Source organism: Harpia harpyja, chromosome 18 (assembly GCF_026419915.1).
Source record: "Harpia harpyja isolate bHarHar1 chromosome 18, bHarHar1 primary haplotype, whole genome shotgun sequence".
NCBI lineage: Eukaryota > Metazoa > Chordata > Aves > Accipitriformes > Accipitridae > Harpia > Harpia harpyja.
Window position 1 is genome coordinate 3647957 of NC_068957.1, and position 18956 is coordinate 3666912.

Here is an 18956-nt window from a genome sequence, read left to right on the forward strand (position 1 = left end):
CATGACATTGTGATGGTTTTGCCTCATTCTTCATTATGAGAGCTGGCAAATAAAGGTAATGAAATAAATGCAACGATAAGTAGAGCTGACCCCAGGAGGGGAAGAACCAAATTGCTGCTACTAAACTGAACATTCCTGAGGAAATTAATTGCACATCTCTCTTCTGCATGACCCTGAGATCCTCATGCTGCATGTGATCATTTCTGGGGAAATACAGCTCCTGAAATGGTGTTGCTGGCAGGGTCACCTGAGTGTGAGAATGAGAGAAACAGTAACTAGAGCAGTAATTACTTGTTTTTTCCTAAGTGACAAAGCCTGGATTTGTTTCCCCATTAAGGAATTTGAGCATCAGCTTGGAGGTTTCTATGCACCTTCTTTGCTGGAAAGCAGGGAAGATGAGACATAAGATGCATGATATTGAAATAGCAAACCCTGTGCTGGGCTGAGATGTACAAACTCCTGCATGCACTGCCAGCCAGATGTGAGTAATGCAGACGTTTCCTCTTTGGACGGGTATGAAGAGTTGATGCGTTCTTTCTGCAGAGAACAGGAAGGATGATGCTGAGTGTTTGCACATCGGCTGAGAAGCCCGTTGTGTAACCCCTTAGTTCCCAGTTCGGCTTCATGCTTGCTGTTGTCAATTGACATGCCACTAATGCTTCTGGTGTGGTGGGAGAGCTATGCTGCAGGCTGTCTTGTACATCGAGTACCCCTACTGCACTCAGCAGAGCAAGCGTGTAGGGTCCTTCCTGTGAATGCAGGCAGCCGTGGGGGTATTCTGTAGCAGCTATGGCCAGGTGGAACAACATTATGTGCTTTTCCAGCTGCAGGGTTGAACTGCATCCCAAAGGGTGGGAAATCAGAAGAACAGGAGTGTTTCAGAACACGTTGAACTGCCAGACTGGGTCTACACCAGGCTGAGGCCTGTGCTTAAGAAGAGACTGGCTGCAGCATGGAGAGGGAGTGACTTCAACTGTTAGAATAAAGAACATCCAGAGAAGTTAAAGGTTGAATGTCTTTGGAGGAGGAAGCAAAACCTGCCTCCTGAGGTCATCCAAGCACAATAAATCCACACAATCTTCTAAGAGAGATTTCTTACTTGGCTAATCCAGCAGAAGTTGAGCTGGGGAATCTCCAGCGCCTGGGAAATGTGAGCTGGTGTAGCTTGGAGTTAGTTCTGTGATAGACTCAAGCATGTTATAGATTGCTAGATCTGTCTGATATCCTATAGAGGTTGTTGTTAGGAGCACTTAACATACCTACTACATAGGACTGAGGGTGGTTCTTAATCAAAAGGCTGCTTCTGACTCTTATATTGGTTTTCAGATCCTTTAACTGTGTCATTTGACCAGGCTGCAGCTTGTTGGTTGGTATTTCAGAAAGCTCGAATCAGTGGTGCTGGCATACTAGCACAGAGCTTAGCCAATCCCTTTAACTCTGTGTCCTGAATTGCAGAACAAAATTCATTGTTTTCTCCATGAGAGATGGCACATTTCAGGACACAACAAAAGAGCCCATTCCTAACAGTCCTCAGTTTAGCTGTTTTATCCACAAAGTGTGGAGAAAAGTTACAAAAATAATTTTGGTCAGTAGTTTTTGATGGAGTTTCTCTTAGTGTTTCTGTACAAAACAGACTCGAAGAAAGACCTTTGTGCACTTAGACTATATTTTCTGATAATGATTTGATTTTGAAGCATTTTTTTAAAACAAACTTACAAAAATGAGGAAAACCTTACATACGAGTATTTTGTGTGGGAAGACCTGTGCACAGGAGTTACACAGGTCATCCCACGCCTTGTCAGTGGGTTTGTGCACCATCTTCTGCATGACTTTGATGGAGCTTCTGCTCTTTATTTTCCAGGCAGAACCCCGATGTGCAGCTGCAGTTACAACAGAGACCACCTCACCACCACAGCCCAACTTCTTCCTTGACATCCCTGGGATCTTTGACTTTGCTTCAGTCTCCACCACCATCCAGACTGTCCCCTTCCCAGCATCAGCAACCTCTGACTCCAAGCCAGGGAGATCCTGGCATTCTGCCACGGACCCAGCAGCCATTCCTGTCAAACCAAGTCCATCAGGGAGATTTGTACCGACTATGCCAGCCTTTCCTAGGCCCGCAGCAGCAGCAAGGCGATTCCTATTCAGTAATGTCCCGGGCTCAGCAGATACCTTCCCCATATCAGCAGATGCAAGTAGATCCTTTTGCCATAGTTTCCAGGGCTCAGCAGATGGTGGAAATCCTGTCAGAAGAGAACCGGTCTCTACGACAGGAGCTGGATGGGTGTTACGAGAAAGTAGCCCGGCTGCAGAAGGTGAGTGTTTTGGGATATCAGGCACTCTCCTGTGTCTAGTACCATCCATAATTGAATCATCTAATCTGCAACTGTTACATTCCTTGCTTAAGGGATTGATTATCTACTTTAGAGTCTTTTATATGCAGACTGATTAGTCTGTATCTTGTCCCTTTGGGCAGCAGCTTAACTTTGTCAGAAGATAGAATCAAAGCCTTCAGTTTTATTCTAGCAGTTTATTGACCGTGCTCAAAAGAGCATCCTCATCAGCTGTCTTGAAGAGGCTGACTGCTTGGCTCTTTTGGTTAAATTAAAGCTAGTGTTCTTATGTCCAGGATAGCAGCAGGCTTCATTTTCCCATCAGTCTAAAAGACTTTAGAAACTGCAGGAAGGGCCTGTTTGGAATGACATGAGACCGTAGTCACTCAAGGAGGCAACAGGGGACGTTGCTACAAAACTGGTTGGCAGGACAGTGTGCAAGGCAAGTACTGCTACTATGGCTACATTAAAGACATTTGGACTGGAGGACTGTAACGCTTCTTTGTCACTCTCTCAGTACCACACAACTTCCCTGAAAACTTAATACCTTGGTTTGGATCGAGCTGTTTGCCACTTTTGGCTTTATGAAACAAGTAGAGTACGTGATACTAAAATGTTTTAAAAAAAATATCCCAGGGAGACCCATCATTAACATGCATGTGTAGAGGTATTTTCATTGCAGCCTCATAGAAATAACTTCTTGATGACCAGTGGTTTTCAGCTGTGCAGCAGGTCAGCTTTGCTTTTGCCTTGCAGCCGTGGAAAGGCTGATGCTACTTGCAATTTAGGACTTTGTGGGCCTTGCTGTGCTCTTTGCACTAAGCAGTCTCTGGGGCCATAAAAATGTGTGACTGCTTAAAACACTTTCTTGAGTTCAGGTCACCAGTGTGGCTTTCCACACTCATTATTCCCTATGTTACCTCTTTTCAGGGACGTATGTTCATTTTGTTGTATTTTTTTTGGAAGGTTCCTGGCCAGGAAATGCTTTAGAGAAAGTTTGACAGCTTCCTGATAATGAAGGATAAAAGTGCACTTCCCTCCACCCCCCTGTTGATCACTTGCTGTAGGCAGTGCTTATGAGGTTTGCTATTATGTGGATCCATACTTCCATAGCAATGCAAACCATGCCTAGTAAGGAGAGTTAGAAGTGAATCTCCTGCTCTGGGTGATCAGAGAAGCTTTATACTGAAGGCTAGAATGAAGGATAAAACCTATTTTACTGCAAACGTTTCCCTCCCCCATTTAGTAAATTGAATATTTAAAAGCACAACTAAGTTGTAGAAGTGTAAACATAGAACATCAGGAGGTTTTACTGTGAATTTTCGACCATAACAATTACAAAACTGCAGAATTCATCAGTAATGCAGAATCTGTCGCTAGCATTTTTTTAGCATAGTTTTGTCTGCCTTTCTTGTTTTATGTTACTCGCTCAACTTCATACTGCATTAGCTGTTTATATAAATGCTTTTTGCCCAAACTAACAGTAGTGCCAAACTGCCCCAGTCTCAGTAAAAAATAGATTACATTTACACTTCTTCAATTTGCCGTACCTATGCTCTGATCATATTGGGGAAACAGAGCTAGAGTCTGGAAGGAGAGTCCAGATCTTTGTTTCAGCCATTGGTATTCTTTATACAGAAGGATCCATCACAAACCTGAGACTGTCATTTTACTTAATGTATAGGTGTAGGTTTCTTTCAATAAAGAAAACTTGAGAGAAAGTAATCTCCTTTCTGAGACTGAATGAAAAGAATTGTTAGTGATAAAATAGTAAGTGCTTGTTTTCACTTCCACTGCAGCTGGAAACAGAAATTCAGCAAGTTTCAGAGGCGTACAAAAACCTGGAGAAATCATCCTCTAAGCGGGATGCCCTGGAAAAGGCCATGAGAAACAAACTGGAAGGAGAAATTCGTAGGCTTCATGATTTCAACAGGGATCTAAGAGGTGAATGAAGTAAAACTTCTGTTCTTCAATTTTTTTTTTTTTTAATTGTTGTACTTACTTGGTAGGACAGTGTTCTGCTGCAGAATTCACTGTGTCTGTTGACACAACTAGAATATGACAGGATACTCAGGTATATTCAGTAGTCTGAGATTTTAAGCGCTTGCTGAGAGTATGGAAAAGACAGGTTTAGAAGAGTGCTGTAGTCTCTCATTTCCAGCCTGTTTCTCATTGAGAAGAAACGTGATAAGCCAAGTACTATAAACCAGATGCAAGCCTGGAGTTCTCTCTTGTCTTATATCCTAGACACAATTTGTACAATTTGTTCAGTTTATACAATTGGAAAGACATTTTGCTGACTGCCTAATCCCACACCAGGCATGTTCACTTTATTTCCTGTCCAGTGACCCTTTTGCACTGACATACAAACTGCAGACTGTCTGTTCTTCCTGAAGGTCTTGTCATTCCTTATCAATGTAGGCATCTGGTTTTTTGGATCTCCCTTCCTTTTCCAGAGCGAGATGTTATTAGTGTCTGGTTCTTGCTAAGAGGCTGAGGCAGTATGACGGCTGGCAGTGGAGAGCGATGGTGAATGGTATTTGACCTTAACATGGGTAAAAGTTTAAGCATTGTGTAAGTTTGAAAGGCAAAAAACATCTGCAGTCTGAGATGTTTAAAGGTGCACAATCAGTCTTTTAAACTGCAAGTTTAATTTTTTCATGAAAGTTTTCTGATTATCTTACATGTCATCTGCTCTCACTGCCTCTAGTCTCTTACTAAGACTGTGTTCCCAGAAATTGTTTTGCATCCAAGAAGTAAGGCCATACAGTGCCCAGTGCTATCGAGAAGGACAGTACACAAAGGCCTGCATTAAATAATCTCATTGATAATAAAACACAGCATAAACATTTCATTCTTATTTTCATAGACTGATATAAATTTCTAACAGCCTGCAGCAGCAGAACTGTTAAGCTGTCTTTGGGGTTTTACACTTTTCCCTAAAGTCAGGTAATTAGACAACAGTGACTTAATCTTCTAGCTATTAAGATTTAGTAGAGAATTATAAGGGAATAATTTAATTGCACGGTGCGATTTATTTCAGTGGAAAAAATAAGGTGTCTTTTAACATTTGTAAAAATTGAAAAAAGAAACTTCCTATGTGTTATAATTGTTTAAAGTAATTTCATTGGAACTTTATTTAACCTGTTTTGTCTCATTGAGAATATTTTCTCAAGGACATAATTAGAAACATTGCAAAAGTGAGTGCCAGCTTCTGATAGGCTTTTTACTTCTGGCTGTGTAGAATTAGGAGATCCATTCCCCTAGCTTGCATTAGAAATGTCCTGAGCAGACGTGACTTAATGCTTGAAAGTTTTTAATTATTTAGTGTTCCTTTTGTTGAAAAATTTTGCAGAACGTATGGAGACGGCCAACAAGCAGCTTGCGGAGAAGGAATTTGAGGGGTCTGAAGACAATCGGAAAACCATCTCTCAACTCTTTGCACAAAGTGAGTTACGCAGTCATTATGGGTCAGTAGAAATGCTCCAGTCATCCTGGGAAGGATAACAATGCATCAGGTTAGCATAGTTCAGATCTGTTGCTTTTCTACCGAGACAGAAATCAGGGCAGTGACAGTCCAAAACTGGCAGTGGAGGAAGGAGGAGGGATTCAAGAATTCCTTTACTGTCAGTATGTAAAGTCCATCTGATGGCATTTAGTAGAGATATTGGAGCAGATGTAGTTTGCAGTTAAACTGCAAAGTTAATGTTTACCCCATAATGTACCGGATATTTTGTCCACCTATTTTGTCCCCTGAAAGCTTTGGAATTAAACCTTTCCAGGCTGACAAGGGTCCTGGTATGAGTTAGGGCCAGTGGGACTGGAACCTGGTAGGTCTCCTATCTCTTTCCTCTTTAAGTGCCACTACCCTATCCAGTTCAGCAAAAATAAAGGGGATGAACACTGCCTGCAGTATGCTGGGCTGGGTAAGGGTCACGAATTCTGTCCACAGCAGTGGATTTATCACAAGGCAAACCAAAATGACGGATGTGAAATGCTGCTTTTCCTTTGTACTGAAATGTCTTGAGGCTGATGGTGGTGAGCCAACTTTTCTGTCATCCCATAGTGTACTCCACCCTTCTGACAATGCTCACTTTTCTCCAATTGTTATATAAAAAGGTAGCGCAATAAAATTGCAAAACAGAGATTTTCTGTGGTGTAACGTGCACTGCTTCTACTCTGACAAATGCTGGTGGCCCTCTCTCATGTTGTCTTTAGCTTATTCCTTGTGGCTTATGTTGCAAGCAGATGGCTGTTGGGGTGTGAATTCAAAACTCCTGGTGGTAGTGGAAAGTCTGTGTGTTTAGTCTCTCATTCAAACTGGTTGGGTGGACTTTGAGGCTCATAGGTTCACCCAGAGAGGTGGGAAGGTCAAAGCTGTGAGGCCTCACATTCAGTTTCTCCTTTTGGATGAACATGGAGACCATAGTGCTACTATTTCGTCGGTCCCAGCATTTCTAGGGGTGCTGTAGGCACTTGTCAAGTGAAGCAGTACTCATTTGGGGAAAAGTCTGGAACAAAACCTCCAAAAACCTCGCTGCAAGCACTTACAGATTAACAGATTGCTGGCACTGATTGATACCTGCTGGCATAATGCCACCCTGTCTCATCTCCGCCCATTTTCTGCAATACACTTTAGCATGCTGACACTGTCAGCAACTGGTTTCCTGGGTGGAGGAGAAATACTGGGATGGGAGAGAGATGGGGAAAAGAATAGGCAGGTGATGACATTAGCCTTTGTCCTTGTGTCTTGTGTCACAGGCTAGTTCTGAGTTGCAGTCAGGGTTTGCTCTGCAGAGTTCTGGGTGCTGTTGGTGGACAGGTTTGTTTTGCAACCTGTGTGTGGGCTGTGTTGATTCCTTAGCAGAAGGGAATCTTTAGCTACTCTGTGTTGCTAAAGCTTTGCTCCTGGCTCTCTGCTGGCAGAAGAAGGGGAATAATTGTGGCCCTGTAAATATAGTTATGCACATGCTTGCACAAACGGGCCTGTGTACTCCATATGCAGTCTGTCCTAACACCCAGGATCTAGTTCCTGTTTTTCAAGCCTTCCACTCCTTGTCCTCATTCCTTTGTCGTGGGATATTGGTTTCTGGAATGCAGTTTCTCTGGTGTCATCAGTGCTGGGTGTAGATCACTCCAGGGAGTGTTCTGTGGTTATGTATCCAGCAAGTGTGCTAATGTTATCATTGTAGCTGGTTGGCTTGAGCTGGGAATGACAGCATATACAGAGGACATCAGCTCTGTGTTGTGGCTTCACTTTACACCCCTGTGTGATAATTTCTCCAGTCCCCAATAATTTTATCCTATTTATTTTTTTATGAATGCAATTCCCTGTTCCTGAAACACACAGCATGGCTTCTCCCACTAGGTCCAGCTCTTTCTGGAGAGCAGCAGAAAAAGACTAGCTGCTGTGCTTGGGGTGGCTTTAAAGTACCAGACATGAACTGAAGGAAGGTTTTATCCTTCCTTCTAGCCTTCAGTGCTGGGCAAAAAGCTTTCTTGAACTGCAGGTCTGCTTTGAGCAGTGACAGAACAGATATATGTGCCTCAGTTCTGGCCCAGGGGGTCGTTTTTAAGGGCAATAGAGGAAGACTGAGGAGTTCTCGTTGCTTACTTGTTTTGTGACTCCTCTGATGGTACCGCCAGCAAAGTGGGACAACTGGGTGTTACTTTGAGAAGGAGGACAGCTGCCCCAGGCAGAACAGCCTTCCTGTTCTTGGGGTCAGTGTGAAAAAAAGGAGCACAAGTTTTTCAGGCACAGAAGTCTGCCATCTCCTCTCCCCGCCTGGGATATTAAAATTACCCGGTTTGTTTTCCACCACTGAAAGCTCAGAGGTAAAGAGGTGCCAAGTTTCACTAACCATCTGCATAATCAGAGCAAATTACCTAACTGTACTGAGTGATGTACCTTCTATTCCTTCTCACTAGCACTGTGGCACAATTGTTACTTGAAGGTACCATGCTTGTTTTTCAGGGTTACGAGTCCTTCTCTTCCTTGAAAGCCATGCACTTCCCCCCTCCTCCCCCCCCCGTAGCACTAGATTTGCATTCTCTCTCTTGTGAGAAGTTCCAGTACAATCTTTCCTTCACCTCTGGAGTGAAAGACTCCTGAAAGGTGGGTAGAGGCAAGTGCTGTCCATTGATAACTCTCACTTTGTTTTGATAGACAAGGAAACACAGCGGGAAAAAGAGAAACTGGAAATAGAACTGGCTGCTGCACGCTCCACCAATGAGGACCAACGAAGACACATCGAGATCCGAGACCAGGCCTTGAACAATGCTCAGGCCAAGGTGGTGAAGCTGGAGGAGGAGGTAAAGATGCTGGGAGAGAGAAATTAGGGTAGCTTGGGTTCCAGTAAAAGTGACTGTGGGAATGAGTTTGTCTTGTGCAAATTATAAGGAAATCTGCTTGCTTCAAAGCTGTTTATATCAGCTTAGCTTTGTGTTGGTTAGCTAAACCACTGAACTGTGCAGAGATAAGCCCCAAGTCTCTATTTCCTTGGAAGTGCTTTCGTCTAAGCAGCCATGTTTCGTTTTCTTTTTGTTTCAACTGATAAAAATGGGCTGGAACTGAAATCCCTGCCCTGGCAACCTCCTGAACTTGGCAGAAATTCAGATCTGGATGGACTTTTAACTAATATCAAATGAATGCAGCTTGTCCCCTTGCCAGGTGTTCCACTTACACCAGGGTATCGTGGTGCACAGTGCAGATCACCGCATGTGCCCAGCATTTGTAATAAGCTGAGCATGACCTTGGTTGTTTTCTCTCCCTTTCCTCCCAAGAGGGGATAATGCCTTTGAGCTGCTTAGCTGGGCAGCTTTCACAGCAGTTTCTTTTGTAGCCTTGTCCCTGCCGCTCACACATGGCTCTCACCTCGCTGCCCTTCTGCGTCATAGTGTCCGTCCTCTTTCCTCCCGCCTACTCCTTTCCTCTCAAAGGCTCCATTTCCCACTCCCAGCCTCTGCTTCCTTTACTCCTACTCTTCCTCCATAGAGAGCCTCTGGAGGAAATCTCATGACCAAGCACACTTCCTCCACTGCAGATTTTTCTCTCCTCCTTCAATTCTGCCATCTTCCTGCCTACTAGCACTCACCGTCACCCTCAGTTGAGCACTGTGCCTATATCCACCTGCATCTTGCTGCCTTCAGAGACATTCCTCAAACCCTCCCCTTGTCTGCTTCTGTGTCTCTCTCCATTCAGGATCACATTGTGCCAAGAGAGGAGGAGTGATCAAATACAAAGTGAACATCCTCCTATCTTGTCTCGCCTGCCTTCCTCCTTTCCCAGGTACCGGTGTAGCTGCCTTCTTAATTTTAGCCTGCTCTTCTCTAAGCTCTGTGTTTGCCTCAGTAGCTCTTCTGAACCCTCCTGTGTTTCTCTCCCTGGTGTCCTTAATTTTTTCCCCTGGCAGTACCCTTCTTTTAATCTCTTTGGCTTCATAGAAGCCATCCCTCAATCTCTTCCTCTCCTGGATCTGCTCTGCTCATTCAGGATGTTGTTGCAGGGTTACCTGCTATCATACCTTATTAGCCTTTCTCCCCAGTGCTCCACCTTGCTTTCCTTTCTCCACCACATCAAATTCAGGCAGTTCCTCTTTGCTTTCCAGGCCACTCATGGTTTACCCAACCCTGTTTTTCTTCTTCCCCTGGTTGCTGAGAGGATGTCTTCTACCTTTGTCCTTCTCAATTTCCAACCAACCCTCCCTCCCCACCCCAAACAAGCACTTCTGTGCTTGCTCCCAGACTGTCCTCACCTTCACTGCAAACAGTGGCAAGGCTGCTTTGAAGCATCCCTTGCTGTGATGCTCACAACATGGTTGACAGGGGCTAGGCCACAGAGCCTACTGCTGTTCATACCAACCCAGAGACTGTCTACTTGGCCTGCCCTACGTGTGTGTTTCCGCCTGTTGTCTCCAGTTCCAGAATCAGGCTGTGAGCTTTGAGGGCAGGGAGCTTTCATTTGTACAGCACTTAGCGTTGCCAGGCTGTGGTCTGTCACTGGGGAACCAGGTTCTGTGCAATACAAATTATAATAATAAAAAAAGAAGAACAGAGTCAGAGGAATGCTTAAATATCACTGGCCACATTCAGCCTTGCGCACAGTTGACGAGTCCATTGATTTCACTAAAATTGCAGCATCTCCTGGCAAGCCTAACTTGCACCTTTGTTGCTCAGGGGGACAGGGAGCATTAGGTTATAGGGTAATTTAAACGTGACATGATTCTCTTTGGCTCTAAAACTATTCTGTCATTTGATCCTGCAGTGTTTTGGAGCTCTTTGGCTTTCGTTCAGATTTCACCACCTTATTACATTAAAAGTCTGATGTGTGACTAACTTCAAGTACACAGGACTAGTTCCCTGGAACTATTCGCATACTTGGAGTCAACATGTGTAGAGGTGCTGTGGTCAGCTGGGGCCAGCACACACAGCACTTGGCTAGGTTGAACCTCTCTGTAGGCACTAATATTGGCTCCCTCACAGTAAAGTTGAAACCTTTAGGGGTAATAATAATTGTATGTTTTCTTTTCAAAACCTCTCTCATTTTACTAGAAGAATTGGGTTCAGTGCTGTTGCAAAGTATTTCTGCCTAGGTAGAATAATAAAATGGTAAGTAACTCTGGGCTAGATTGCATGATAGCTTAAAAACCACACAAATGCTGGTATAGAGTAAAATGCCCTGCATGAAGGCTTGTGGTCATTTGCATCCAACCCTTGCTTGAATCCCAGGGTGCACAGGAAGTGCCACCCTTCCTGTTGTAGATAAATATGGAAGCGTCTGAGCGAGGGAGCAGGAATTAACTCTGCTTTTTCCTAAAGGTGAGGGGGAATAAGGGGAAACAGAAGTGGTAAAAAGTCACTTTTGCAGGTTTCCCAAATCACTTTTTAATTAAATACTTGGGATTATAAAGCATTTGTTGCCTCATTAGCATTAAATTGTGGGAACTTCTGAAATCCCCGAGCTGTTTGGTAACTTTCCGAAAGACAGCCAAGCAAGCTGCTCAGTGCTCAGGGCACTATTTAGAAGAGACTGTAAATGTCAGCCTGAGTTAGTGACATTCAGTGACCAAGATATATGGACAATTTGTCAATTATTTCTTTTATTCTTGCCAGCTTAATCTGAGTTACTAGTCCCTGTAATTGTCAGGAATTTCCAAACTAGTCCTGCAGAAGAGGGTGGAGTTTCTTATGCTAAGGTTTGGCAGCCACTCTGCTTCAGGGCCTGAGGGGGGTGTGCATATTTCAGTTGTTGCATCCTGTAATGTAAGTTTTCAGCTTCCCCCCCCCTCCGTTTTGACTTCCTATTAAGCAAAGTTACCCTGCCTTATATGCACCAGATCCTTTATGAAAAGAATATTTCCCTTCTAACGAGAGCTATGAGCCATATATCACTACAGCTGAATTTAAATGTTGCATTGGATTTGGAACTTCCAGATTCTTTTTAAATCCTTTGCCTGAATTGCCAGTTGGGACAAAACCACCTGTCTGTAAAATGCAGACACTTGTCTACTCTTACGGAGCTTTGAGAGCTTTTATATATACTGGATTTTAGCATCCAAGTTAGAGGGAAGAAAGAGATAAAGGGATGCTAAATGTGATGGAGAAAGGAATGATCTTGAAGATACCAAAGTATAGTGTGAAGCAGTTGGAAGCAAAAGCAGACATTCATAGAATACTTTCCCTGGACTGTTAGCAGGGGTGAAATGACCCTCCAAATTTGGAACAAACTGCCATTAAAGTTTTCGATAGTGTGGAGTTTATTTCTGCAAAGTGCTAAAAAGGGTGGATGATCATGAGTATTTAAAACAAGCTGAAATATGTCTACGAACAGACTTGCTAAGTATGTATATGTTTTATATGTAATATTTAAACTTGACTACTTCTCTACTCTACATAAAGATACCCAGTTATTAACCCCTATTTTCACTTGTCCATTTTCATTCTTCCCTATAGTACACATTCCACAGTTATGCATGTCAGCATCGTATTAAAATTGTTTCTAGTGAAGTATTAGCCTGTGTTTTTTAAAATCAAAACTTCAAATTATTTTCATTACATGCAATAAATTTGAGATAAGTTCAATATATTTGAGGTAAAATGCACGTTAGCTTAAAAACATATATGGCAGTCAGAAATGGTTAGTGATAATGATATTTGCAGCTAAAGCAATGAAAAATTCTCATTTTGGAGCATGGATTGCCATGATGGTCTCAATTTTGATGTAAACATTTGAATGGCTGCAGCGTGCAGCAGGTTTGCAGCTGGTAGATGGTCACAGATGGCCTTTATGTGTGAGCTTTTAAAATAGTCACATTACCATGATTTAACCAACACCTACTAGCATACACTTTGAGAGCCTTCAGCAAACAGAGCAGATGGTTAAACTTCACTTTGCTCTGGGCCAAAGGCAGAAATGCTGGGTTTACAGAACGGACCGTCCTGACCAGCCTGAGACTCGGGGTAAACGCTGGCATATTGTGAGTCCTTACCAGGTTTGTAATATTGCAGGAGGGAGTTTGATGCCAAATACTTTATCTAACCACAACTGCTGGATGTAGAGGGTACAATCGCTACTGTTTTTACACTTTTTAAAAGAAAAGGAATTTCCAGAACTTTTCTTGAACTTGGTCATTTCTGCTTACCCTGGTTAATTCACACCATGCAAGACCACATTTCAACTTGAAAAAAGTTTGTGGGGTTTTTTTATAGTAGCATAACTTCTACTCCTTTGCTCCACCACTTTACAAGCCACTGTTTTAATGAGTGCCTTAAGGAGACAGCTTTGAAAAATAGTGACTACCACTAAGAAGATATTTATATCTACTCTTTGCCATCCTCATGTGCATACCTTGCAATGGAAAGAGAAGCCAGACATCCTCTCTAATGGGTGCAAATTGGGGGCTGGGGAAGGGGAAGAAGTTTGAATGAAATATCTTTTCTAAAAGTGGCTTGTATTTAGAAGCGATAAGATCTTTCAGCCATCAGAATTCAACATAAACCAGATATCAGAGCTAAGATACTATATTCATTTCCCACTCAGCTATTGTGGAGAGAAATAGCACACTATTTCTGATAACAGTGATGGTTCTGTCTGTGGGGAAATGTAGGAACATTCATTTCCAAATGACATCTATTGTACTTTATATGCTGTGTCTGAGATACTTTCAGAACAGAGCTCTGGCTTGTAGGGAAGAGACCCAAAGGAGAGTTTGTGTGCTTGAAAGCTTGTCTGTTTTTTTCCAGTCACTTCTCTGGGTCTATAAAAAGATATTCCTAGTCTCCCCAGCTTTGTCTCGCTTAAATACTTAGAATCTCAGAGCTACATAACTACTCCTTTCAGGACAGAGTTGCTTTTAAAGGAGACACTTTTTGGATGGCTTATCATTCCTGAGTGGGTAGGGTGGAGAGGAAAGAAAACTCCCTCTCTTCCCTGTAACTAGTATGTGTGTATGTTTGTAATGACCTGCGTTCTTGTAACAATGCAGAACTGGCTTTTTATTGCCCTGTCGCTACCTCTCATGTTCTGCCTGTTAGTAATTTTCCAGAGGTGGCTTTCAGAGTTATAACTTACTTTAACACAAACAAACGGAGAGACGACATTATGACATTCCCGTGCAACGAACACTATTCCCTAGCAAGAGAGTAGTGTTACCAAATTGCTTCAGCATGAGTTCTTGCTGAGGCCAGTGGCGCCTTATTGGGCCTGAATTCAAACAAACTGAGGGTTCAAAGGCATCCTAGAGGAATATATTCCAACTGCAAGAGGGAGACGTAGTTTAAACGTGCTTGCTGTCTTTTTTTTTTTTACTACATTTCTGCCATAGCAGGCAAATTCTTGTGGGGAAACACATTTTCAGCTGCATCTGAATGGATTCAGCTTTAAGATAAACCAGAACGTAATGAAAACACCCTGAATGTATTAAACAAAGGACTTTGAAGACATCAGAAATAGTGGGTGGGAGACAAGCAGATGCTGGCGAGTGTTACCAATTTGCTGAAATAGGAGCTGTCCAAGATGAAGAGGGTAATGGCTGGGTTTGTCAAAATGCCTGGGAGAGTTTCTGAATCATTGCTAGCTATGCAGGAAGTCTTCTCTTCTTCCCCAGAAAAACTCTTTGCTGAGTAACGCATCTGGAAGCGATGAATCTCTTTACAAAAGAAGATCCTTCCTTCCCCCTCACCTGCTACGTCCAGGACTGTGTTTGTCCTGCAGAGGCAGCTCCAGTCTGAAGGATGTTACAGCCTCTAGCTCCCTTGCTTCTAGTGACTTGACAGTGAAAATTCCTCATTCCTGTACGCCCCTGCTCCCTGTGCTGCGTGCATGAAAACTCCATGCCCTTTTCAGAGCCTTTCTTCTGCAAGGACCTGGGATCCCTGGAAGAGATTGCATGGTTTGTCAAAGCCTAAATCAGATGAAGGAACAGGATTTGTTTGGCTTTTAGAATGTTAATCCATTTTCTGCTGGGCAGTTGTAGTAATAATCAAATGTCCCTATTTCTGACAGGAACGCTTTGTCCTTGGCCATTGATTTTAGACCATGCAAGTGCTCTCCGTAGCAGAGAAACCTGCAGGTTGCCTGCTGCCAGGCATTAAGTTGTCTTAGGAAATTTTCCTGCGAAAAGGTTCTGAGGACTAGTTTGTTTTCTAGGTTTAGTGAATTTGTTTAATCATTTCATCCCTGTATGTTTAGAGTGATTGATTCATTTTCCATTGCTGGAAGCCCTGCAGTTTGGGGATATTGGTGTGCGGACATTCTCAGGCAGTAAATCTTTCTGACTAACTTGGAAACAGATTGCTCTTCAGGTCAGCCAGACTCTTGTGAGCAAGGAAGCCTCCAAATCCCAAGCGTATCCTGCTTCTCCCAGCTGGCTCTCAACTGCAGAAAGCAATCTTGACAAGGGATAGAGGAAATAAAATGAAGATAGAAATACTTGATCAGGAGGCCAGGGAATCTTTCAGGGATATTCTCTGCATCAGTTCGCACTTTTGCATACTAGATTTCTGCAGAGTCCCAAGCCAGTCCTTGCCACCTTTATTTTTCTTGTCTTCGGTCCTGTTGCAGAATTTATGTAAGCATTGTAGTGGATGTGAACTGGAGAGTGACTGCTCTTGTTTACAATAGTTTAATTAGAAAATCTTGTTGAGTTAAAGCCTGACCTCTGATACTTGGTTAGGACATTTTCCAAAGCAGTTAGGCATTGACCTGGAGAAGATATGCACATGATTAAAGTTTGCCGTGTGCTGTAGGAAATGCTGGGAAGGGATACAGTCGTGCTGAGCTTCCAGACATGCACTGAGGTTATTTGAGATCTTACCGTCTTAAAGAGGTGTTATAATAAAGATACTATTATGAGTACAATGCTTTGCATTTTCAGAGCACCCTTCAAGGCAAAACAGTTACAATACATTATGTGAGCATGAGCTTGCTTATTAGTTAAATGCAGTACCATCAAAAGGAAAATTACTATCTTGTCAAATTTATTTAAAATTATATACTGAAGGGCGTGACTGCATCCTTGTAAAGCTTCAGGAATGAACTCTTATCTAGAGCACGTGTTCACTGCAAGGCCTGTTGAGAATTCCAGCATCCTTTGATGCCATCTCCCCCGTGGTAGATGTTACTGTGGCCCTTGGCACCAAGCAGCCAGTTTCAGTTCTTTGCTGGAAGAGAGAGGGTGGGGAATCCATGGCAAATGACCAAGAACAAGCCTCAGCATGCTGCCTTTTTTTCTTCCTCCCATCTCATTTATGTCTGCAGCACCCTGGCAATACTCAGGAAACTGTTTCCAATTGCCGTCTTAGGAAAACATGATCATACTCTCAATTTATGGTAATGAAATCCCTCTGTGCTTGGAAGAATGATTCCTGATCCTCTTTACATTGAGATAACAGATAAAGTCAGAAAGATTTAAAAAAAAAAAAAAAAATTAGATTTCAGTGCTACCACTTGTGGAGAATTCTGATTCACAGAAAGGTAAATTGTTCCTCACAAATACTTGCAGTAGCAGAGATGGCAGAGCTCTAAATAAATGACGCTGCCAGAATATGCAGTGAGTTGACCAAGTGCAGCAAGTACATGAAATGAAACAATCTCATATATAAAGGATAATTGTGTCAAAAGACACCTTAGGAAAGCTGAGTTGTCTAGAGCGCATGCATGCCTTTAAAGCTTACTGAACATCTGTGTTCCAAAAAATGGAAAATTATTTGAGGGATTCCTGATTTAATTCTGGTTTTAAGCCGTTAAAAAAAATACACACCCCCCACCTCCCCCCAAATTTTCTAACATTCCTAATTCTTCCTGATGCTGGAAGATGAAGTGTATTTTGTGAAGGAGAACAAAAAAGTTGTCTTCATGAAAAGCCACTGAACAAGCTGTGCCTGTACTTTAGGTCTGGTGCATGAGTTAGGCATGTGCAGGCAGTGCTGGTAAGTTGGGCAACAGCTTGTGTTGCAACATTTCACCTGCAGGTTTGGCTGATGGGAGCACTTTCAAAGTGAATGTTTCAGTGGAATTTCTGTGTCCTAATTCTTTTTTTGGCTGGGCTCTTGGTATTCTTTGAATGCAGGCCAAAACGTTAATCCACATATACGCATACTCAGGTTTATTAATTATGAAACTAGTAAAATGTTGTCGGTGGCTACTTTTGCAAGGAGAATTTTACCTGTGTGTTAAAAAACTTTTCAGAAATTTAAATGCTTTGTGGTAGGTAATAAGAGACCAAATATCCATCCATCCTTCCTTAATTTTTTATACAGAAGAGTGGGGGACGAGAGCTGATTTTCAAGAGATTATTATTCAGCTCAATGCATGATATTTTGCCGCTAGCAAGTTTATTAGGTTGTTCCTTACTCTTGTCCAGGTCAGTAAGCTCATATGCAAAACCAAGATCCTGAGTACTTTCCATTTCTAGGTTCTGCTGCTGACTCATAGTTTATCATTTTTGGCTAGTTACAGAACTACTTTGAGCTGCTGTTAATCTAAGTGTAAAACTAGTGCATTAATCTACACTTTACTGGAGTCTGAGAAAGCTTAAATCAGTGTAATTAAGCACTATAATCTGGAATAAAAAGATCTATTAAGTATAACATTTGTATTGATTTTCTGCAGAGCAGCAGTGGAATATTAAGTTGTATTAAAATGTTCTTGTTCCTCCCATTCCAAACAAGGGTGAAATCTTGAGCAATCAAAGAGTAAAAATACCTTTCTACTGTACATACACTGGTGGGAAGGCCTTTGGCTGGATTACTCACTATTTATTGTAACTTTTATTATAAAATACTTGTTTGGGGAAAATCCTCCAGGGCAGCAACATTCATGCTGTGAGATTAGATGCCTGCTGACTTTATGAAGAGAAGAAAAGGATACCATGTCTGTGATCACTAGTGTTTGGAGATTTTTCTCTCTCTGCTATTCACATTGCAGTCTCTAGATTGCCTCAAGGAACAGGAGCGTGAAAAGAGAAAATTTTGAAGAAACACATGATAAGACCTTTTTGGAAGGAAGGTGCGATATAAGAAAGGCTCATATTGTTCAGATCAAAGCCCAGCAAGCCTAGTATCCTGTCTCTGCCGAAACTTAAAGCAGATTCCTAGGGAACGCTATCAGAATGGGGCCAACAAACAGCAATACTTTCCCAGAATACTTTCTGCTTCCAAGAAGGACTTCCTGAGCCAAAAGTGGTGTCTTTTGTCTTTAATATCCCTCAGTGGACTTTTCTTCCATGAAGCTGTAGAGTAGCTCTTTGAACTCGCATAAGGGAGTCTGTATTTTGCATTGTGGTGCTTCTCTAGACTTTGGCTCTGACTGTTGGGAAAAGTTGCCTTCTTCCTGCTATTTTTGTATTTCAGGGTTTATGACAATCATAGCTAAAAAAGCAATGCCCCAGATTTGCCGCAGAAGGCCAGCTAATTGTGATTATTAGTCTTCTCCTTAACAGAAAATTATGTCCATAGGTGTGCAGTCTTCCATATATTAGAATAGAGCTGGGCCCTGGGTGTGTTTTATTCTTTTTTTTTAATTCATATTTTAGTTTGGTTTTATTCTGCCTGAACTGTGGATTAACCTTGCTAAGACAGTTATTGGGGGTCTCAGCATGGTAGTTTTCATTGCTTACCCTGAGGCAGGATAGCAGCTTGGTTTGCAGGATGAATGATGGAGGAGGACAGAAGCTCAGGGGCAAGAAACGGAGCAGGACCTCTCAGGTCACACTGGGCCAAGATGACCGAGATGCATGTCCAGACTGCTAGAATAAACCTGGCTGCAGTATGGAGAGAGCACAGGCCACGTCTAGTGTATGCTTTGATCCTGTTCATTATTTTATAGTTATGGGACTGGAATAGGATCCTGCAAGTTTTGATTCAGTTTCTGCTTAATCTCATAAAAACACTGCCAGCAATTTTCAATATTGCACTGAAAAGTGTTCCCAACCTGTGGACCAGCTCTAAATGCTGTCTTTGCTACAGTTACTTTGGTAATATGTCAAGGCATTTAAACACTCTTTATTATGAACTCAGATGCCCTTTCTAGCCCATTGCTGTTCTCAATCATTTGCAACAGATAATTACCTCAGTTTCCCCATCATTACCATGGGGTCGCTGAGGACAAAAAGAACAAATATACCT

At 42.4% G+C, this 18956-nt stretch overlaps 1 protein-coding gene across 5 annotated transcripts in view; it reads left to right on the forward strand.

Moving 5' to 3' along the window:
- AMOT (angiomotin) overlaps positions 1-18956 on the forward strand; it is a 61990-nt gene that overhangs the window by 33853 nt on the left and 9181 nt on the right. For all 5 annotated transcript variants that reach the window (XM_052813555.1, XM_052813559.1, XM_052813554.1 and 2 more), the window contains 4 exons: positions 1862-2315; positions 4133-4277; positions 5689-5781; positions 8500-8645. In XM_052813555.1, the coding sequence (XP_052669515.1) occupies positions 1862-2315; positions 4133-4277; positions 5689-5781; positions 8500-8645 (838 nt within the window). The remainder of the gene's footprint in view (positions 1-1861; positions 2316-4132; positions 4278-5688; positions 5782-8499; positions 8646-18956) is intronic.